Source organism: Marmota marmota, unplaced genomic scaffold (assembly GCF_001458135.2).
Source record: "Marmota marmota marmota unplaced genomic scaffold, marMar, whole genome shotgun sequence".
Taxonomy (NCBI): Eukaryota; Metazoa; Chordata; class Mammalia; order Rodentia; family Sciuridae; genus Marmota; species Marmota marmota.
The window spans coordinates 276,226-299,868 of record NW_026002626.1 but is presented as its reverse complement, the minus strand read 5'-3'; the positions used below and the strand labels follow the sequence as shown (position 1 = coordinate 299,868).

The window sequence follows — 23,643 nt, the reverse complement described above, 5'->3', positions numbered from 1 at the left end:
GTGCCTACATAGAATCTTCCAGGCCACCAGTGTGCACCTGCATGTGTTAAGCCACAGAGTAGCCACACATCATGACCAGATTTCAGTTTGGTCCTTTGACTTCCTGGGGCTGAACCTCATTGTTCACCAAGTACCCAGGGCCGTCTTTCTCCATCAGAACCTGGAGAATCCCAAGGTTTCATCAGAAAGCCAGGTAAATCCATCACAGAGGACGTCAGAAGACTAACCTTGAAATTCCCTTCATTTCTGACTATTTATGGACCAGCCATGAAACACAATAGCTTCTTCCTGTGCCCATCAAGCCTGAATCCCATTCTAGAAATCCAGGTCCCTATGTATGTCTCTATGAAGACACATGTCCTGAAGGTCCTATCCTCGGGGGTCTTCCCTCCAATGGAGCCCCCTGCTGCACTTTCCTTTCCCATCCACACTTCAGGCAGTGTTTGAAATGGTGGGCTCTGAGTTCCCTCTAAGGTGACCTTACATCCTGGTTATAGCTCCAATTGCATAGAAGTATGCTTTTAAAACACACGCAACTAGGCAGCTGTTGGACAGGAACAGTGAAGGAGGCCCTGGTTGTAGAGGAACATGCTGCCACATTGAGGACATGGGACAGTACAGAACACAAGGACCTTTGGCTGCCTAAAGTCCCTCACTATTGCTGTGAGCTCGGCACAGAGTTGGGAACATCTCCCAGGGTGGATGGCACCCTGGGCATCATAGCTCTCCAGAGGGGCAGGGTATAGCTCTCTGCTCAACTGGCTCAGCCTGGCAGTGTGAAGCAGCAGGTCCCTTAAGGCTGACATGGAGATGCGGTTCCCATGGAAGTTCAAAACCCTGAGCTGGGAGCAGCGGCTCAGGACAGGCAGCAGGGCCTGGAGCTGGGAGTCAGTGATCCTGCAAGCTTCCAAGACCAGGCTCTTCAGGGTGGCTGCAACAGTCTCCAGCAGAATTTTGAGGGGCTCTGGACTGAAATTGGTCAGTTTGATGCCCCTCAGTTCCAGGTGTCTGAGCTTTCTGGTGTTTGGAAATCGGGAAAGATAATTCCAGTCAGAATCTGACAGCCGGCAGTTGGTTATTGAGAGAGTCTTCAGGGGGGTCTTCAGGTGCCTAAGGAGAAACCAGGCAGTTAGTTCTGAGGAGCAATGTCAAGGTGGGAGAAGATAAATTGACCTGAACCCAGAGTCACCCTGGTCATCTGACAATGGTCCACACTTAGGATGCTGCCTCTTGCAGAATCTTGTCATTCACATCACCCCCATGTCAGGGCGAGTTTCACCATCACTCCTGTGACCAGATGGGTGCACATCTCTATGGCTCCCCTCCTCACTGCCAAGCAGAAGGGCACAGCTCTGTCCACAGGAGATCAGGGGGAGTCATCTACAAAGGATAAACCCAGGCAAGATGAAGGAAACCCACAGGGGTTGTCCACCTGCAAGGCACACACCCTGTACCCTCCATCCCTGCTCCTCACCCTCAACCCCAGAATCACCATCTGAGGCTCAGAGCAGCCTTCCCCAGGGGGGCATTAGAAGCAGCTCCTCTGCTCCCCACTGGAGAACACAGAGCTTCCCTGTTGCAAGGTGCAGTTGTGGGGGCTTCCCTCCTCCAGCGCCCTCTCCTCTACACCGTCTCCCACCACCTTTGCTGGATAGGCCTCCCAGAAAAGGATCCTCACCCACCCTCACTAGCTTCTGTTCCCGCCCCCAGCTGGCTTCCAAGCAGAGTTATGCTTCCCAGACCATGGGCCCTGGTTTAGCCCTTTGCTCTAACACAGGTTAGGAGATCGAGCTTCAGGATACAAAAGGAACAGATGAGGGGTTATTTACCTTCCTGTGTCTTGTTCACCATGAGAGTGTCAGTGGCTGACACACAGTAGGTGCCCTTTCATATTTACTGATACTGGTCTGCAGAGGATGCTCACCCCCCTTACTCACCCCAGCACCTGCTCCAGGTGGCCCTTGAGGAGGAGGACAGCATCCACACAGAACTTCTGCAGGCAGTCCAACCTGAGGAACTGCGAGGTGAGCTGGGCGAGCAGCCGCTCCTGCTCCTCTGGGGAGGTGTGGGCAGGCATGCAGACCTGGGAGACAAGCAGCTTCCTCAGGTTCCTCATCTGGCCCAAGAAAGGAGCACAAGCAGCCAAGGTGGAGGGCAGCCAGGTGCAGTGCACTTCCACCTTCTGTACAGAGTCCAGCTGCAGCAGTCTCAGGAACTTCCTGGTGTGGCGGGTGGGTTTCCCAAAGATCTTCAGCCTCTTGCAACACAGGTGTACCATGTCCCTTCTCTGTGTGACCCACAGGAACAAGTGGGCCTGGAATTCGTCCAGGGGCCTTTCTGTGAGGCACAAGTCTATGACTACCTTCAAAGGTGGCTTAGCTGCCATTGCTGGACCATGTTTCAATTTTCGATTCTTCTTCATGGCCTCTGATGAGCCGGCATCGACCGTGGCTCCAGACCATGTCCTCCAGAAGTTGTGGTGAACATTCCGCAAATCCAGCACCTGCAGTTTCCACCTCCTGCGGGGATGACAGCAGAGTCTCAGCCCTGAAGCCCCTTCCTTCACCTCTCAGCTGCTGCTCCCTGCTCCACCTCTTCCTTCTGTCTCACTTTTCTCCACCCACTTCCCTCCAATCGTGCCTGGCCCCCACCTGTACCAGCTGAGTTAGAAGCAGGTGCAGCCTCCTTCATGGGTCACCACAGCTGCCACAAGCACCTCCACATCCAGAAGCCCCTCCCAGATGAGGCTCAGCATGGCCAAGTCCTCTCCACCCCTCCTTGCTGGCAGAGTAGGAAGCCCTTGGTCCACCCTTCAACACCCACTCTCCCTGGATCCATCAGTCACTTCCTTGGACTCCCAGGGTGTTCCCTTCCAGGCCACCTGGGTCCCCCCTCACCTTGGGCGATCCTCCTGGGCAAGCAGCATGTCCAGCCCATCCAGTGCTTCTCGGATCATCTCAAACTGTGGCTTCCTCATCAGGGCCCCCAGGGGCAGGCAGGTGAAGGGCCAGGCCTGCACCATTTTCTTTAGGACCTCAGTGTGTCCCCTGCTGAAGGCCTCCACAAAGAGTGGTGGGAAGAGCTCTATGGGCATGTCCTCCAGATCCTGGATGGCCCTGGACTTGTCGCTCAGCAGGCTGCGCCCTGCCAGCTCCAGCAGCGTGGGTGGGGACTGGATGCTCATCCGGGGAGTCTGAAAGAAGAAGGATCCTGGAAAATGGTCCAGGGAAAAGGCCACTATATGATCCATTGCCAGCCACTGGGAAGGGGGTATAGGGAGTCTAAAAGCTCACATCACCCTCATGGGGGAAAGCCTTTGATTATTATTTTGTCCTAATGCATAGGGAGTTGGAGTGTCATGTAACCTAATGCAGTGGTAGGCTCCTCAGTTTCAGCAACTGCTATGGCTGGGAAAGGACATGTCCTCACATGGATGACATTAGTATTTTTTTTTTCCATAGATGGACACAACACAATGCCTTTTTTATTTTTATGTGGTGCTGAGAATTGAACCCAGGTCCTGCATGTGCTAGGCAAGCACTGTACCGCTGAGCCACAATCCCAGCCCGGGTGACATTAGTTTTAATTTTAAAATCATTAAATGAGCAAGTATAATAGCACGTGTTCATATTATAAAATATTTGGAAATTACAACGGAGTCTCATGGATATCTGTTACCTATGAGAGATCCTGCCACCTTAGCAGGGAGTTGAAGAGAACAAATAGATCAGAACAGAGTCTGTGAAGTGTTGCATGAAATAGTTTTAAGCTTTTGTGTAATTTGTTTAAACAATAAAATTACAAAACCACGTAGGCCATAAGGTATAATTTTGGGGACTGGGACTGGGTATTGAACTCAAAGCACTCAACCACTGAGCCACATCTCCAGCCATATTTTGTATTTTAGTTAGATACAGGGCCTCACTGAGTTGCTTAGGGCCTCACTGTTGCTGAGGCTGGCTTTGAACACCAATCCTCCTGCCTCCTCAGCCTCCTGAGCAGATTGGATTACAGGCACATGCCATCTCGCCTGGCAATAAAGTTTCATTTTAAGGGCACACAAAGTAAATATCTTAAATGTCAAATAACAGAATTCCAATCAATTAGAATGATATAGAATTCCAAATCATTCTCTTTGGTTAAATAATATTAAAGCGGCTTTGGCTGGAACTCAGTAGTAAAGCCATCGCCTAGCATGTGTGAGGCCCTGGGTTTGATTCTCAGCAGCACATAAAAATAAATAAATAATGCACTGGGGATATAACTCAGTGTGTAGAGTGCTTGCCTCACATGCAAAAGGCCCTGGCTTTATTCCCCAGCACCACCAAATACATAGATTCATAAATGTGTTGTGTCCCTCTCAACTAAAAACAAAAACAAAACAGAAGAAGATGTGGGCCTTTTGCAAATGCCTGTGATTCTAGCAGCTGGGAAAGCTGAGATAGGAGGGTCACAGTGGGTTCAAGGCCAGCCTCAGAAGAGTAGGTGCTAAGCAACTCAGTGTGACCCTGTCTCTAAATGAAATAAAAAATAGGCCTGGCAATTTGGCTGAGTGGTTGAGTGCCCTGAGTTCAATCTCTGGAACAAAAGGAGAGAAAGAAAGAAAATTCAAAGCAACATAAACTAAAGTGGAAATCCTAATGTTCAGCATAAAGTTAAAATCACACTGAGAGGAAAAATCTAAGTCTTAAATTTGTGCATAAGTAAAAATCAAATACAAAATTGTTCCTGCCTTCTCACAGATGAGGCGGGAACGGGGTAGTGCTCAAAGCGGTGATTGACTTACAGGATCTGGGCAGATGGGACAGGCTGGAATCCTCAGCATGCCAGGGTTAGACTCCAGGGCTCCAGGACTCTTGTGTTTCTCCTCTGGCTTTGAAGAAGCTTTTATTGACCTCCCTGACCACACCCACAACTCCACCTTTTGACTAGCATGCAATCAGATAGCAGTATCTGATCACATTCCCAATCTCCACCCATGTAACCCTGATTGGATTTTCTTTCTCCAGATTAACTGATTGAGTCGGATTTTCATGCATGAGCACAGAATAAGGGAGAGTAAGGGTCAGGGATGCCTCCGTCCATGCCATGGACTGAATTTTGCCCATATGTGACCCTCCTGTTCCTGCCTGTGAGTCAGAAAAGCCCTTAATCCATAAACTAAGAAAAACTAAAACTCCAAAATATATTGTAAGGGAAACCTTAGCCCTATCAAAATTATTTTAAAAATAATTTTTAAAAAATTCCAGAGAGAAAACAGGTTTTTGAAGACAGTAGCATCACCAGCGAAGAAAACAGAATGGCCACCAGATATCCAACTGCCAACAGTCACGTAGGTATCCAGTTACTGTACAGCATATCTAGGCCCACTCAGAGAGGAGGCATGGACAAGGAGGGTGGAGTCAGTCTTCAAGGTTTAGGAAAAGACTTCTTCAGTTTGTCTCTTTGTACTGGGGATTAAACCCATTGGTGCTCTTCCACTGAGTCACATCCCTAGCCTTTTCTATTTTTTTTTTTTTAATTTAAAGACAGGTCCTCAGTGAATTGCTTAGTTCCTCACTAAGTTGCTGAGGCTGGCCTCAAACTTGCCATCCTCCTGCCTCAGTCTCCTTTTAATTTTTTTAAAACAATGTAGGTACTGACTTTATTTTTATTTTTCTTTGGCACTAGGGATGGGACCTGGGGGAGCTGTACCACTGGGCTACATTCCCAACCCTTTTCATTTCATTTTAATTAATTAAATTATTCATTTATGTAGTTTTGGTACTGAGGATTGAACCCACAGGCACTGTACCACTGAGATACACTGCCAGCCTATTTAATTTAATTTAATTTTTTTTAAATTTTGAGACAGGTTCTTGCTAAATTGCTGAGACTGGCCTCGGATTTGAGGTCTTCTGGCCTTAGCCTCCTAAGTAGATGGGATAACAAGTGTACACCATCAAACCCCATTTCAAATTAAAAGTTTTAAAAGGTACAGCAATTGCCTAGCATGTACAAGGCCCTCGGTTTGATCCATAGCACCAAAAATAAATAAATAAACCTATAAATCCAAAACCTGTGTTCAAGTATAGTTGTTAGAGGTTGTTTGTTTGTTTGTTTTTTCCATGAATCCAATTTGTGTCTTCATACATGTACTTTGTATAATGATGTCCATCACATTCCACCATCCTTGCTAATCCCCTGCCCACTCCCTTTCCCTCCCACTCCTCTGAACTATCTAGAATTCATCTACTCCTCCCATGGTCCCTCTCCCTACCCCACTATGAGTCAGCCTCCTTCTATCTGAGAAAACATTTGGCATTTGTTTGGGGGGGTATTTTCTAACTTCACTTAGCATTATCTACTCCAACGCCATCTATTTACCTGCAAATGTCATGATTTTATTCTCTTTTAATGCTGAATAAAATTCCATTGTGTATATATGCCACACTTTTTTATCCATTCATCTACTGAAGGGCATCTAGGTTGGCTCCACAGTTTAGTGATTGTGAATTGTGCTGCTATAACATTGATGTGGTTGTGTCCCTGTAGTATGCTGTTTTTAAGTCCTTTGGGTATAGTCTGAGGAGAGTAATAGCTTTGTCAAATGGTAATTCCATTCCCAGATTTCCAAGGAATCTCCATACCGCTTTCCATATTGGCTGCACCATTTTGCAGTCCCACCAGCAATGTATGAGTGTGCCTTTTCCCCCACATCCTTGCCAACACTTATTGTTGTTTGTCTTCATAATAGCTGCCATTCTGACTGGAGTGAGATGATATCTTAGAGTAGTTTTGATTTGCATTTCTCTGATTGCTAGAGATGATGAACATCTTTTCATATATTTGTTGATTGATTGTATATCCTCTTCTGAGAAGTGTCTGTTCAGGTCCTAGGCCCATTTGTTGATTGGATTACATTTTTTTTGGTGCTTAGCTTTTTGAGTTCTTTATATACCCTAGAGATTACTGCTGAACAGGTTGTTTTTAAAGAGGTGATTCTGAGAAAATTAGATTAGAGAGAAGAAACCAGGAAGGAGAACATCAAGGACAAGAAGATCAGGGAGGAGGAAGTCAGGGAGAAGATTTGGGGGAAAGAAAAAAAAATGTAAGATTCAAAGCCACAAGGGATTTAGTGAAAGCATCAAGCAAACCCCTGTTACACACTGAACCACATCCCCAACTCCCCCATTTTTGCAGGAACTGGGCATTGAACCCAGGGGTACTTTAGCACAGAGCCACCTCCCTAGGACATTTTGTGTTTTATTTTGAGAGAGGTTATCGATAACTTGACCAGGATGTCTGTGAACTTGCAATCCTCTTGCCTCAGCTCCTGAGTTGGTGGGATTAGAGGTTGTGCCACTGTGTCCACTACAATCCACATTTTTTAAAACTCCCCATTTCAAAATTTTATTCAGCAAAAGAACAAGGTACTTTTGTTTTGTACCTCTCTTCTTACCTCCACCCCCTTTCGTACCAGGAGGAGAACCCAAAGACCACTGAGCCACAGTACTAGCATTTTTTTAAATTCAGTAAATACAAGATATAGGAAATGAAGAGTTTAACTATACAAAATGTTGGGCAATTAGGCCTTTCCTATTAGTTCAGTTCCCTGATTTCTGAAGCTTATTGTTTTGAGGTAACATGAAACATTGGAATGTTCCATTGAAAACTTAATAGACACACAATTCCCTGCATTACTGAAACCTAGACACCGAATGAAATTTACCAGTTGCATTTTGCTAGTCTTATTTGTCTCTCAGAAATGCCCTTACTGGCCCCAGGGGTGTAGGTCTCTTTGTGCCAACACTAAGCAGATGTCAGGGCTGTGGTGCTTCTAATTCTTAAGGCTGCTCTTCCTGATTCTTTGGTCATCTTCTGTAACTGATGTCTCTGTTCACTGATGTCTCTGTTCACTGATGTCTCTGCTCATACTTCTGTGCTACTGCGTCTCTCATCTGAGCTCTGAGGCTGTAGGGTCTGCATCCTTGGACTCAATCAACCTTGGATTGAACATGGTTGAAAATAAGTGCATCTGGGCTGAATGTGTAGAGACTTTTTTCTTGTCATTATTCTCTAAACAGCACAGTGTAAACCGCTATGTAATGTTCCCATTGTATTAAATGTTATAAGGAACCTTGAGATGGTTTAAAGCACACAGGAGGATGTGCATAGGTTATATGCAAACACTGCATCATTTACACCTGACCTTGAACATGTGCAGAGTTTGGTATACAAAGGGGGTGGGGGGTGTCCTGGAATCAATTCACTGTGGATAATGAGTGAAGGCTGTCTTGACATTGGGCTAGGGAGTATAATTTTCACATATGTGTTTACTCTCTAGGTCACTTGAACCCTACATATTTTCACACATCAACAATCATTGGTTTTGTGGTGGGTACCAGGGATTGAACTTAAGGGCACTTGACCATGGAGGCACATCCTCAGCACTATTGTGTATGTATTTTAGAGACAGGGTCTCCCTGATGAGCTTAGTGCCTTGCCATTGCTGAGGCTGGGTTTGAACCAATGATCCTCCTATCTCAGCCTCCTGATACACTGGGATTACAGGCATGTGCCTCTGTGACTGGCAACCATGGTTCTTAGTATCAAAAAACTAACCCAGGTACATTTAAGCAGAGAGAACAACTGTAAGCATGTTGTAAAGCCCACACAATTACTGGGAAAGTTGGCACAGTGCTGTGAAAGTGGGCAGGGACCAAGGGAAGCTGGCTAGTGTTGGGATGGGCAAAGATGTGACATCTGCAGTGGAGGGGAGAAATAAATCATATTCACACACTAATGCTTTTTTCAATGCTTTATTCACTCAAATCATTCAATACAATTTCACTGTATAGGTTCTTAATCAAGCAAATGATAATCCTTAGTGCTGGGCACTGCAATACACATAATCAATTCAAAACTAAAAATTCTAAGTTAACTCTGAGCACAGCAAACACTTAATCATGCCAGACTCATTACAGACATTCAAGTTCTTGAGAGTTCAGAGAAGGGGAATGTGATGGAGATGTACAGGAACAGACGTCTGCACATATTTATGTGTGCGTATCCATTTTTGACTCTCCCAGTCTGTCCTCCCACTCCAGCCAGTACTGTAGCACTAAGGGCCAGTGTGGGGGGCCACCTCTGAGCCATTTGCATAGTCTCTACTCAGCCTTGAAGCCAAGGAGATTTCGGTGTGGCATTGCAAGTCATTCCATGGCTTATTACAGAAAGCACATGACCTCAGTCTTCCCTCAGTTATAGAGACTGCTCTGTGGCTCTGGGGTTGGGTGTTACCTGTCAAGCTGGGACAGCCCACCCATTGCTTTATTTGGTGAAGCATGTTCTATGGAAAAGCCTTTGTGTATCCCCCATAGAAAAATAAAAAAAAACACACATTCTGTCTCTCTCTCTCCTTCCAGTGTGGAAGCAGCATCCTTAAGATCTCAGAGCTGGCCCGCCCTTGCATTTCAAAATTATTTCTGTGCTGTGTGATTTCTTGCTGTATCTCACAGCCAGCTTTCTGCAGGAAGGGAACACAGCATATCTTCCAGTGAAGGCCACAGGCGAGAGTACAGGCTCTTGAAGGTGTTGGATCTAATGGGAAGTCAGCCCTTTTTATATTTTATTTTGAGACAAGGTCTCATGAAGTTGTCTAGGGCCTTTCTAAGTTGCTGAGGATAGCTTTCAATTTGCAATCCTCCTTCCTCAGTTTCCTGAGGGATTACATGCATACAGCAGTGTGCCTGGTTTACATAACAGGAATATTTAAACTATCAAATAACTAATAGGAAAGTTAAAAACAAAATGGTGAATGTTAAGCATGGCCACAGTAAGAGGTTAAGAAATGCACAAAACCAGGAGAAGGAAACCATGGCGACCAAAGCACAAGTTACAAGAAAAAAGACGGAATCCAGAGTACTGGTATCAGAGCAGAGGGAGGTTCTGTTCAGCTTAAAATGCTCTTTGGTAACTATAAAATTTTTCTAAATCCCAGAGGAAGCCCAAAAGAAAAACCAAAAATGACAGCATGTTCACAAAGGACAAAGAAGGAAATGCAAATTTATCCCAGAAGAAAACACCAACCCTCAGAAACAGACTAGAGAGTAGGGAGGAAAAGAGAGAAAAAGAACTAAAGAGAAATCAGAAAAAGAAACTAAAAATAAACAATACCAGTCAGAAATAATTCTGTATCTTTCGATAAAAAACCTTGAATTTAAACGGAATAAACTCCCCAATTATAAGATGTAAAGTGACTGAATAGATTTTCTTTTTCAATGGACTCCGTTACCTGCTGTCTACAAGAAAGTCACTTCACCTCAGACAAACACAGGTGGCAGTGAAGGGATGGAAAAGATATTCCACATAAAGGAAACCAACCTAGAGCAGGAATGGCTAGACTCCTGTCAGATAAAATAGACTAGAGATTGAAACACAATAAAAAGAGGTAAGGTGATCACATGATGATCAAGGGTCAATTCAGCAACATGAGACAGCAATTGTACACAAACATGTACCTGACACCCGAGCACCCACATGTGCAAAACAGATATTACTGGAATGTAAAAGAAGAAGTTGACTACAACACAGTAATAAAAGTGGGGATTCAACACCCCTTTTCAGCACTGGATGGATCAATCTCTGCACACAGTAGACATTTACAGACCACCCCACCCAACACTGCAGAGCAAACATCCTTCTCAACAGCACACGACACATTCTCCATTTATTCTCAAAATAAATCTCCATAAATTTAATAAGAATGGAATCCATAGCAGGGGGAACTCCTGGACAGTTACAAAGCATAGGAATTCTTCAGCATGTTCCCCAACAACCAATGGGTCATTGAAGAAATCAAAATATTGTCATGTATGTATGAAATTTAAAAAATACATAAAAATAAAAAAGAAAGTGTAAAATGCCTGCAGACCAATAAACAGGGCCACACAAGATATTCAAACCTGTGGATACAGCAAAAGAAATTCTAAGTGGGAAGTTCCCAAGAAGAAATACCTACATTAGGAAAATAGATCTCAATTAAATGGCCCAATATGGCATCTAAGGGACTGGAAAAAATAAGGATGGGTCATGCCCCAGTTAGTAAAATTGGGAGAAGGAATAAAATCATAAAGCTTCTCAAGTAGCTGGGATCCCAGGCATGTGCCACTGCAACCAGCTTTTCATACTTGTTTGTTATTGTTTTGGGGACCAGGCAGTGAACCCAAGGGTGCCACACCAGTGAGCCCCATACCCAGGTTGGATTTGAAACAGGGTCTCACAAACTTGCTTACAACCTCACTAAATTGCTGAGGCTGGCTTTGAACTCACCATCCTCCTGCCTCAGCCTCCTGGGCTGCTGGATCTACAGCTGTGTGCCACCAAGCCCGCTTTTGCAGTTGTTTTTAGAAGAGAACCTTTCAGTACACCTATTTGACCCACCTGTCCAGACCAATTAAAGAATGCATTCCATTGTTTTCATGTGGGTTCTGCTTCTTTCTTTTCAAATATTTCTAACAGACAGCTCTATTCCAATTAAACCTTCCCAATGTGGTCATATCATTTTTGGATTTATTTATTTGTTTACTTATTTCTGTGATGCCTTGGATGGAACCCAGGCCCTTCCACATGCTAGCAAGTGCTCTACCACTGACCAATGACCCCAGATCCCTGAGTTAGCTTTGATGAAGTTCACTCATTTCTCCAGAAAAGCATGGGTTCTGGTTTCCTAGATTGTGGAGAAGAAATTGGCCAGTGTTCAGAAGGGGCTGTAGAGTCTTTGGATGCAAAGGACTCTGCATCTTTCAGGAGCCAAGGAGTGAAACCCAGTCCCCACTGCCTGACACAGCCACCCTTACAAGCTGGTCCTGTTTACCATGACATCCTACAGTTGTGTGCTCTCTCACAGCACAAATGAACCTAGAGTCAAAAGATGAGGAGCTCAAAGAGCAGTCTGGGTGCTTTAACCCCAGGACTCTGGGAAAACAAAGAGCCCTCACAACCCTTCCAGTGTTCAAATGGTCTGAAGGCACCAGAATATCTTCAAGTCCCTTTTTAGTCATGATAACTCTTAAAAGAACAAATGATGACACATCTCACTATGCAGATCTTTGGCTTTATTTGAACCTAGAATCCAGCAGAATGAATGCCGTTCAGAACCTTCCACCCACCCCACACTTGCAACCTAGTCTTAGAGCCCAAGAAAAGGAAGTGCCATAAAGAGGGAGCCAGGCACAAAGATCGCTCTGTGGGTGACAGAGAGGCCAGCTGTGCTTGGCCCAGACTCTGCTACCAGTTCCAAGAGCGAGCTGCAATCTGCTTACACATCCAAGTGGGTTCCAGTTCACTATGTGTGGAGAATTATTCAAGAGCCATAATTAAAACACATCCACAGGTAGCTTTAGAACACCTCAAATGAAGACTGGGGGGACCTCATTCTCATCCTTGGATGGGAAGCTAAGGCTAAGGTCACTGCACAAGCCCACCACCCAGTCCTCAGGGGAGGGAAGTGTCAGGGGAAGGTCTGTCAGTTATGTGCACCCCTGCCCCACCAGAGCTTGTAATTTATTCAGTTTTATTTTGAAATATTCACAAGTGTTATCTACCTATATGATTATACTATTTTGCTGAAAGGGAATTTGGATACCTCCAATGGGCACCACTAGTTTAACTGAGAACAGCCTACCTAGGTGGATGACAGGCAAGAGACTCAGAGCTCTGATCAATGTGCAGCATGGACACCTTCTGCAGGCAATGGGAGTGGGACAATGGGGCATGTTGTATGCAAAGATGGTCTTGCCCAGCACATCCAAAGAAACCTGAGGTTTCTGGGTCTACATGGAGACCCATGAGGAAGGGGCAGTGTTCAATGTCTGGGTGGCACTGAGGTCCCCTGAGAAGAGGTTTTCTTGCAATTGCTCATGTTCAGTGCCTATGTTGAATGTTCCAGGCCACCTGTGTGCACCTGCATGTGTTAAGCCACAGAGTAGCCACACATCATGACCAGATTTCAGTTTGATCCCCTGACTTCCTGGGGCTGAACCTCATTGTTCACCAAGTACCGAGGGCCGTCTTTCTCCATCAGAACCTGGAGAATCCCAAGGTTTCATCAGAAAGCCAGGTAAATCCATCACAGAGGACGTCAGAAGACTAACCTTGAAATTCCCTTCATTTCTGACTATTTATGGACCAGCCATGAAACACAATAGCTTCTTCCTGTGCCCATCAAGCCTGAATCCCATTCTAGAAATCCAGGTCCCTATGTATGTCTCCATGAAGACACATGTCCTGAAGGTCCTATCCTCGGGGGTCTTCCCTCCAATGGAGCCCCCTGCTGCACTTTCCTTTCTGCATCCACACTTCAGGCAGTGTCTGAAATGGTGGGTTCTGTGTTCCCTCTAAGGTGACCCTATATCGTGGTTATACATCCAAGTGCCTAGAAGTATGCTTTTGAAACACACCCAACTAGGCAGCTGTTGGACAGGAACAGTGAATGAGGTCCTCTTTATACATGAACTTGTAGCCACAACGACGACCAGGGAACAGTACAGAACACAAGGACATTTGGCTGCCTAAAGTCCCTCACTATTGCTGTGAGCTCAGCACAGAGTTGGGAACATCTCCCTGGGTGGATGGTACCCTGGGCATCATAGCTCTCCAGAGGGGCAGGGTACAGCTCTATGCTCAACTGGCTCAGCCTGGCAGTGTGAAGCAGCAGGTCCCTCAGCGCTGACATGGAGTTGCGGTTCCCATGGAAGCTCAAAACCCTGAGCTGGGAGCAGCGGCTCAGGGCAGGCAGGAGGGCCTGGAGCTGGGAGTCAGTGATACAAGCTTCCAAGTCCAGGCTCTTCAGGGAGGCTGCAGTGCTTTCCAGCAGAATTTTGAGGGGCTCTGGACTGAATTTGGTCAGTCTGATGCCCCTCAGTTCCAGGTGTCTGAGCTGTCTGGTGTTTGGACATCGGGAAAAATAATTCTAGTCGGAATCTGACAGCCGACATTTGGTTATTGAGAGGGTCTCCACGGCAGTCTTCAGGTGCCTAAGGAGAAACCAGGCAGTTAATTCTGAGGAGCAATGTCAGGGTGGGAAAGACAAATTGGCCCAAACCCAAAGTCACCCTGGTCATCTGACAATGGTCCACACTTAGGATGCTGCCTTTTGCAGAATCTGGTCATTCACATCACCCCATGTCAGAGTGAGCCTTTCACCACCACTCCTGTGAACAGATGCGCCCACATTTCTGTGTCCCCTCCTCACTGCCAAGGAGAAAGTCACAGGTCTGAGCACAGGAGGTCATGGGGAGTCATGTACAAAGGTCAAATTCAGGCAGGATGTAACAAAATCCACAGGGGTTAACTCTCTGAGAGGCTCACACCCTATATCCTCAGCAAGACTTCCACCCCTGCTCCTCACCCTCACACCAGGATCACTACCTGGAGCTCAGAACAGCCTTCCCCAGGTGGGTATTAGAGGCAGGTCCTCTGCTCCCAGCTGGGGAGAAGAGTGCTTCCCTGTTGATGGGTGTAAGTGTGGGGGCTTCCCTCCTTCCAAGCCCTCTTCTCTACCCTGCTTTCCACCACCTTCACTGGACTGGCCTCCCACAAAGGGAACATCAGTCCCATCCCTAGCTCCTGTCCCTCCCAACTGGGTTCCCAGCATGGTGGCACTTCCCAGACCATGGACCCTGGTTTAGGACTCTGCTCTGACACAGGTTATGCCATCTAGCTTCAGGATCCAAGAGGAACAAAGGGATGGGTTATTTACCTTCCAGTGTTGTATTAACCATGAGAGTATCAGTGGCTGGTCGGTGGAAATTTCCTGTAACTGGTCTGAGGAGGATGTTCAGCCCCCCGCCCCCTACTCACCTCAGGACCTGCTCCAGGTGGCCCTTGAGGAGGAGGACAGCATCCACACAGAACTTCCACAGGCAGTCCATCCTGAGGAACTGCGAGGTGAGCTGGGCAATCAGCTGCTCCTGCTCTTCTGGGGAGGTGTGGGCAGGCAGTGGACCTGGGAGACCTGCAGTGTCCTTAGGTTCCTCATCTGGCCCAAGAAAGAAGCACAAGCACCCAAGGTGGAGGGCACCCAGGTGCAGTGCACTTCCACCTTCTGGACAGTCCAGCTGCAGCAGTCTCAGGACCTTCCTGTTGTGGCTGGTGGGTTTCCCAAAGATCTTCAGCCTATTGCAACACAGGTGTACCATGTCTCTTCTCTTTGTGACCCACAGGAACAAGTGGGCCTGGAATTCATCCAGGGGCCTTTCTGTGAGGCACAAATCTATGTCTAAATTGAAGGGTGGCTTAGCTGCCATTGCTGGACCAAGTTTCAATGTTTGATTTGTCTTCATGACCTCTAGTGAGTGGGCATCCACCATGGCTCCAGCCACATCCTCCAGAAGTTCTGGGGAACATTCTGCAAATCCAGCACCTGCAGTTTCCACCTCCTGCGGGGACCACAGCAGAGTCTCAGCCCTGAGGCCCCTTCCTTCCCCTCTAAGCTGCTGCACCCTGCTCCACCTCTTCCTTCTGTCTCACTTTTCTCCACCCACTTCCCTCCAATCCAGCCTGGCCTGCACCTGTACCAGCTGAGTTAGATGCAGGTGCAGCCTCCTTCATGGGTCACCACAGCTGCCACAAGCACCTCCACAACCAGAAGCCCCTCCCAGATGGGGCTCAGCATGGCCAAGGCCTCTCCACCCCTCCTTGCTAGCAGAGTAGGAAGCCTTTTGTTCACCCTTCAGCACCCACTCTCCGTGGATCCATCAGTCACTTCCTTGGATCCCAAGGGTGCTCCCTTCCAGGCCACCTGGGTCCCCCTCACCTGGGGTGATCTTGCTGGGCAAGCAGCATATCCAGCCCATCCAGTGCCATTTGGATCATCTCCAGCTGTGGCTGCCTCATCAGGGCCCCCAGAGGCAGGCGGGTGAAGGGCCAGGCCTGCACCATTTTATTCAGGACTTCAGTGTGACCCCTGCTGAAGGCCTCCACAAAGAGTGGTGGGAAGATCTCTATGGGCATGTCCTCCAGATCCAGGATGGCCCTGGACTTGTCGCTCAGCAGGCTGTGCCCTCCAGCTCCAGCAGAGTGGGTGGGGACTGGATGCTCATCCTGGGGAGTCTGAAAGAAGAAGGATCCTGGAAAATGGTCCAGGGACAAGGCCACTATCCCATCCATTGCCAGCCACTGGGAAGGGGGTACTGGGGAGTCTATAAGCACACCTCACCCTTATGGGGGAAAGCCTTCGATTATTATTTCATCCTTCTCAAAGTGGAATTGGACTGTCATGTGAACTAAACAGTAGGCTCCTAGATTCAACAACTACATCGTGGGAATGGACTTGCCCTCACATGGGTGATGTTAGTTTTAATTTTAAAAAAATCATGAGTAATTACAAAGCATGTGCCTATATTATAAAACACTTGGAAATTACAACAGAGTCTCTCTTGGATATCTATTACACATGTGAGATTCTGCCACCTTAGGCAGAGTTGAAGAGAACATACAGATCAGAACAGAGTCTGTGAACTGTTCCATCAGATAGTTTGAAGCTTTTGGTTTAATTTGTTTAAGCAGAGTATAAAAGTACAAAATCACATGGGCCATACCGTATACTCTTTTAGGGAGCAGGTATTGGCAACTGAGTTTAGGACACTCCACCACTGAGCCATGTCCCTAACCCTATTTTGTATTTTAGTTGGAGACAGGGTCTTACTGATTTGTGTAGTACTTTGTGTTGCTGAGGCAGGCTTTGAACTCTAGTCCACCTGCCTCCTCATCCTCTTGAGTTGGCGGGATTATAGGTGTGCGCCACCACACCCGGCAAAAGAGTATAATTTGTAGGCACACAATATAAATATTTCCATCATTAGAAAATAGAATTCCAATCAATTAGAATGAGATAGGAATCCAATCTCCTTGGTGAAGAAAGTGGCTGGGGCTGGAACTGGGCTTGATCCTCAGCAGCACATAAAAATTAATAAATGGTGACCTGGGGATATGCCTCTGTTATTAGAGTGCTTACCTCGCATGTACAAGGCCCTCAGTTCAATCACAATATCACCTAATTAATTAATTAATTATATTGTCCATATAAAACTTAAAAAACAAAAATTAAACATATGAATAAAAGTTGGGCGTGCAAGCGTACACCTGTAATCCCAGGGGCTCGGGAGATTGACAGAGGAGGATCAAGGGATCAAAGCCATCCTCAGCAAGAGCAGGTGCTAAGCAACTCAATGAGATCCTGTCTCTAAATAAAATACAAAACAGGATAGTTTAGGGTCCCGGGCCTCCTGGCTGAGCCTCTGAGTCTGTGGCTTTGACTGATGCAGTAGTTGTGCATCAGGCCTGAGAAACTCTGAGAGAGTGCTCCCAGTCGGCTCCTGGAGTGATGCCTAGCGCATCCCAGTGCTGAGGATGGAACCCAGTGCCTCACACACACTAGAAGGTGCAAGAAGACATCCGTGAAATGCGTGAGCACCTTTTTAGCATCTCAGCCATTTAGACTCTGGCACTGGGAACTTCCAGTGACAATCCCACTGGGACAGACTGCCTGATGCAAGTGAACTCCCCTGCAAATCTGCCCAGAAAGGTCCTGCATGGCACCAGAGATGGATGTGACCTGCTAGGAACTGAGCAGCCTATATGCCCCCAACTCTATCCTGTTTTGGTAAAGAACCTTCCATAGAATATCTTTGATGTCTTCTGATATAAATACAGCAAACATGGGCTCCTTTCTTTGTTAGAATCTGGACCATTCTGGTCAGCTTCTGGTCTCTGCCCCCTCTTTGAAATTACTTTCTGTATTCTGTGGTCATTTCATAGTTCTACTTTTCTTAGCTTTTATTTCTCAGCCAGCCCATCCCATGGAAGGGAAACCCAATCCTTCGCCTTTGAGGGACATGGGTGATAAGAAGGATTTTTTCTTCTTTGAAGAACAGCTTTGTTGGTGTAGCAATCTTTTTTGTCGTTGTTCTTTCTGAAATGCCTTTTTAAAATTTTTTTATTTGTTTTAATTAGTTATGCAGGATGCTAGAATGCATTTATGTAGTTTGATATATAATACATAGATGAAGTATAATTTCTCATTTTTCTGATTGAACATGTTGTAGAATCACATTAGTCATGCAGTCATATATATATATACATAAAGTAACAATGTCTGTCTTATTCTACTATCCTTCCTATCCTCATATTCCCTCCCCTTCCCTCCCTTCACTCCCTCTACCTAATCTAAGATAACTCTATTCTTCACTAGTGTCCCCCCTTATTGTGAATTAGCATCGACGTGTTAGAGAAAACATTTGGTCTTTTTGGGGAGGCGGGGTTTGCTTATTTTGCTTAGCATGATATTCTCTAACTCCATCCATTTACCAGCAAATGCCATATTTTTTTTTCTTTAAAGCTGAGTAACATTCCATTTAATATATATAACACATTTTCTTTATCCATTCACCTATCAAGAGACACCAGGTTGGTTCCATATTGTAGCTATTGTGAATTGAGCTACTATAAACATTGATGTGGCTATATTACTGTAAAAAAATAATAAAAAAATAAAATACTAAACAGGGCTGGGGATATAGCTCAGTGGTTGAGTGCTCCTGAGTTCAATATCGGGTACCAAAAAAAAAAAGAGAGAGAGAGAGAGAGAGAAAATTGAAAGTGACATAAAACAAAATGGAAATCCTAATATTCAGCATAAAGGCAAAACCACACTGTGAGGCAAAATCAAAGTCCTAAGTTGGCTCATGAGAAAATATAGGAACAAAATTGTACCTGAATCCACACAGGTGAGGAGGAAATGCGCTGGTGCTTAGGCCAGTGAGGGACTTACGGGATCTAGCCAGGTGTGCAGGTGCTCTGATATTCAGCAGGCCAGGATGTGTCTCCTTAGGCTGCCAGACTCTTGTGCTTCTCTTATGGCTCTGCAGAAGCTTTTATGGACCTCTCTGGCCACGCCCCCATCTCCATCTGATTGATGAGCAACCAATCAGAAAACAGTATGTGATCACCTTCCCCAATCTCCACCCACTTAATTCTGTTGGGATTTTCTTCCTCGAGATTAGTTCTTTGAATTCAATGCTCATGCACGAGCACAAAATCAGGGAGATGTGAGAGTCAGGGATGCCTCTGTCCATGCACTCCCCACCATGGACTCAATTTGGTCCATATGTGACCCTCCTGTTTCTACTGTCAGCCAGAAAAGTACTTAATCCCTAATGTAAGAAAAAAAAAACATTCCTGGAAAATACCTTTCTACAGGGAACTTTGGCCAAATTAAAATTATTTGAAAAAAATAATTTTCAAAAATATTTTGAAAATTCCAGAGAGAAGACAGCTTTTTGAAGACAGTAGTGTCATTGAAAAAGATTACACAATGGAAACCATGTGTCCAACAGTCACACAAGTGTCAAGTTAACTTGCAGCAAATCTGGGCACACTCAGGGAGGAAGAGCACACAAGGAGGGTGGAAGCAGTCTTCTAGACTTCGGGCAAGATTTCTTCTGTCTCTTTGTACTGGGGATGAAACACATTGGCCCTCTACCACTGAGCCACATCCCCAGCCCTTTTTATTTTTTTGTTTTTATTTGGAGACAGGGTCTCACTAAATTGCTTAGGTCCTCCCTTAGTTGCTGAGGGTGGCCTCAAACTTGCCATCCCCCTTCCTCAAGTCTCCTGAGTTGCTGTGATTACAGGCATGGGCCACCATGCCCCATCAGACTTGGAAAACTCTGAAAGCCACTGAGGGTGGAAGCAGTGGGCAACTTTGGATTTTAGAGAGAAAGACACAGGGTTGGACAGCAAGTGTCCTTGACTTCAGGGCAGCCACCAAGTAGAGAGCCTTCCTTCAGAATCTGGGACCAACCCAGGGCACATCTCCCAGAAAACCTTGGCCCCAGGCACTTTCCAAGGCCTTTAGCCTGGGAGAAGAACACAAGCAAAGGAAAATTGCAAGAGTCTGAGTAAAACAAAATTCTAAAATTGAGGAAGGAGAGACAGAAAGAGATGGAATACTTGGATGTGCCATGTGAGGGGAGCACTTCCAGGGAACATGTAGAAGGAATGGTTTGATGGGTGGCAGTTAGAGAATCCATTTCTGTTTTTTCAGTCTTTCTTTGTTTTAGTCAGCTTTATGGTGCTGTGACTAAAAGACCCAACGACAACTACAGAGGATGAAAAGTTTATTTGGGTGGTTTGGTTTCAGTGACCTCAATCCAGAGACAGTACCTCCAAGGTGAGACTGAACATCATGGCAGAAGCATGTGACAGAGGGAAGGGGCTCACATTACCAGAAAGCAGAGAGACATGGCCACTTGCAGATACAAACTCTACACCCATATTCACACCCCAAAGATCAGCTCCCTCCAGCCACACCCCACCTGCCCCTGTTATCCCCCAGTTAATCCTATCAGGGGTTAATTCACTGGCTAGGTTTAGGCTATAAACCAATCATTTCTTCTCCAAAAACATTGTCACATGTGAGCTGTTGGGAGACAGAGCATCTAAACTGGGATGATCATTTGTGGTATCTTGTTGGAAAATATCCCTGATCACATCACATAATCATATGTTAGTTGGATACTTATAATTGTCTAAGTTTTATATTTGGTTTCTGTTTCACATAATAACTTACCACAAATGAAACACATTTAATTTCACGTGTGTGCAGCTATATAGGATTAAGGCTATCCAACACCTTCTCTGATTTTTATTCTCTACAATATATGAAGTCAACTCTCTGATTTAATTTTAAGTTTCACTGGAATTTGTCTGTGTTTCACCAGCTGAATGGGTGACTTCATGTCACAGCCCTGGCTTCTCTTATTACCCCTGACTTGGTGCACAAGGCAGGTCAAAATTACAGTCAACCTAAGTCACAACAGACAGTGGCTCTCCAAAGAACAAGTGTAATCAGACATAATAGGGCAGGAATTCCTTACACCTAAAGAAAGATGAGTCAGAGCCCCATCCAGGAGGCAAAGGGACAGCTTTGAATCAATTATCACTTGCTCCACAATAACATCGGTGACCTCTGTTCAAGGACAACAGGTGGCTACTGGCCAGGTATCCTCCTAGACTTTAGGGGGTGCTGTTGGGTTGGATTTTATGCACAGCTGAGGTTGGGGCTGACTGGTTTGTGATAGTTCCTGCCATCAGGCAGGGCTGCCCAGGGACCCTCCCTTCACAGCACCCTGCTTCCCCTTCATCAGGATTTGACACAGTTCCTGCCTGTTGATTTGAGCACCATTATGTTTCCCCCTTGGGATGAAGATTTTTTTCCTCTGGATGCATCACATAATGGTTAGGGTTTGATTCTCTCTCAGTGCCAGGATAGACTTTCCCTGGTTGGTCCAGTCTCCCATTGGAGGGAATTAATAGATGACTAGGAATCAATGTTGAAACTACTTGAGCCACATTTGAACAACAAGGTGGGTTTGGAGGAAGTGGCTGTCAGTGTCGCTCCACCAGGAAGTCACTGTTTAATTCAATTTTGCCTGTTAATTAGGCCTTGGGTATTTCATCTCCAAGCTCTGGCCTTTACTATTCTAGGAAGAGTGAGACTTTTGCAGAAATTTTATGAGTACAGGTGTTCATTTTTTTAAAAAATTTAGGCCCTGAATTTATTTATTTTTATTTTTTATTTTTTGGCATTGGGGATTAAACAAAGGAGAGCTTTACCACTGAGCTACATCCTCAGCTTTTTTTCATTTAATTAATTAATTATTTAGTTAATTAAATTATTCATGTATTCAGTTTGGGTACCAAGGTTTGAACCCAGGGGAACTACACCACTGAGCTACATTCCTAGCATTTAAAAAAATTATTTTGAGACAAGTTCTCACTAAATTGTTGAGACAGGCCTTGAATTTGAGATCCTTCTGCCTTAGCCTGCTAAGTAGGTGGTGTTATGGGCAGTCCCTCCAGAAAGCACTCTAAGTCCGAATTTCAAATCAATAGAGACATTTACTTACCTGACTAGGGACTGTCACCCACCAAAGAGCCTCCAGCTCTGTGAGAGGACAGCAGCTTCCTGGTCCATCCAAAAACTATATAAGCACAAAATCCACAATTCAGTGACTTGCTTATTGTCATGTAAGCTAGCCAATCATAGAAATTAAAACATTAATAAATGTGGCCTCTGGGCACTAGGCAGGACCAGAATTTTCCAGTCAGCAAGCCAGCACATTAGCTTTGCAGTTCAGTTGAGCATGGTCCTGGGTTCAAGCAGGTGCTAGACAGTCACATCCTGAATTTGGGTGGGGGTCAGCAGGGTGAGAATGTACTTCAAAGTCATGTAGACCCACAATAGCATTCAAACCCAGGATGTAGCTCTCCATGACCACCACTGCATCCTGAGTAGGGTACAATTTGTGGGGTACAAAGCACAGAACGGCAAGTATTTTAAAGTAAGAAAACAGCTTTCATTTCAGTTTCTCAGAAACAGCTCTTGTAACAGTTTTTCATAGGAGGCAGCAAAATGAAGTCTCAGGTGCTGCCTATGACAGTTCTTGCTTTATAATTGTCTTATCTCACTTTTCAAAATTTTATATCCATAGTCTGTATTTTTTTCTAATCTAGAACCTATAACTGACACACTTATTGATTATATTTATCAGTTCATACCATAGTAGATGGGATTACAAGTATTCACCACCACACCTTTCTTAAATTATAATTTGAAAAGGTAGAAAATTTGCCTAGCATGAATGAGGCCCTGGGTTTGATCCCTAGCAATTATAAACAAAAAAATGAATAAATAAATAGATAGATAGATAGATAGATAGATAGATAGATTGATAGATGAGGGACCTGTGTCCAAGGAAACATGTTAGAGGGGTTTTTGTCTTAATCAATTAATCTGATTTTCATTATGTTAAGGGATTAAATCCAAAAGATAACTCTTGATGATAAAGATTTAGAATAATCATGGTTAAAAATCTGTTGGAAATTAACTATAACCAACGATTAATAAGGTGATTTGATTGGCATACATTTTATATAGTGTTCAGAATTATGTCTGAAGACATATGAAATTTTGTATATTTTTTTCCATTTTAAAGCAAATATCAATAATGATTATTCTAAATCTTTGTCATCAAGAGTTATCTTTTGGATTTATTCCCTGAACATATCTAAAGTCAAATTAATTGATTAAGAAGAAAACCCCTCTAACATGTTTCCTTGAACACAGGACCCTCATCTATCTATTTATCTAACTATCTATCTATCTATTTATTTATTCATTTGTTTATTTAGAATTGCTAAGGATCAAACCCAGGGCCTCATTCATGCTAGGCAAATTGTCTACCTTTCAAATTATAATTTAAAAAAGGTGTGGTGGTGAATATTTGTAATCCCAATTGCTATGGTATGAACTGATAAATATAATCAATAAGTGTGTCAGTTATAGGTTCTAGATTAGAAAAAAAAATACAGACGATGGATATAAAATTTTGAAAAGTGAGATAAGACAATTATAAAGCAAGAACTGTCATAGGCAGCACCTGAGACTTCATTTTGCTGCCTCCTATGAAAAACTGTTACAAGAGCTGTTTCTGAGAAACTGAAATGAAAGCTGTTTTCTTATTAAAAAAAAAAAAAATTGCCGGGGCTGGGGATGTGGCTCAAGCTGTAGCATGCTTGCTGGTCATGCGTGCAGCC

General features: G+C 44.9%; 1 protein-coding gene and 1 pseudogene across 1 annotated transcript; both read right to left on the bottom strand.

Annotated features, from left to right (window-relative positions):
* Positions 1–536: 536 nt before the first annotated feature.
* LOC107160137 (PRAME family member 12-like) lies at positions 537–3,184 on the bottom strand. Its single transcript, XM_015506789.1, has 3 exons — positions 2,898–3,184; positions 1,938–2,519; positions 537–1,110 (listed from the first exon to the last, which is right to left on the bottom strand). The coding sequence occupies exons 1-3, from the start codon at positions 3,182–3,184 to the stop codon at positions 537–539; spliced, it is 1,443 nt and encodes a 480-aa protein (XP_015362275.1).
* Positions 3,185–12,616: 9,432 nt separating this feature from the next.
* Positions 12,617–16,085, bottom strand: LOC107160136 (annotated as a pseudogene).
* Positions 16,086–23,643: the final 7,558 nt, after the last annotated feature.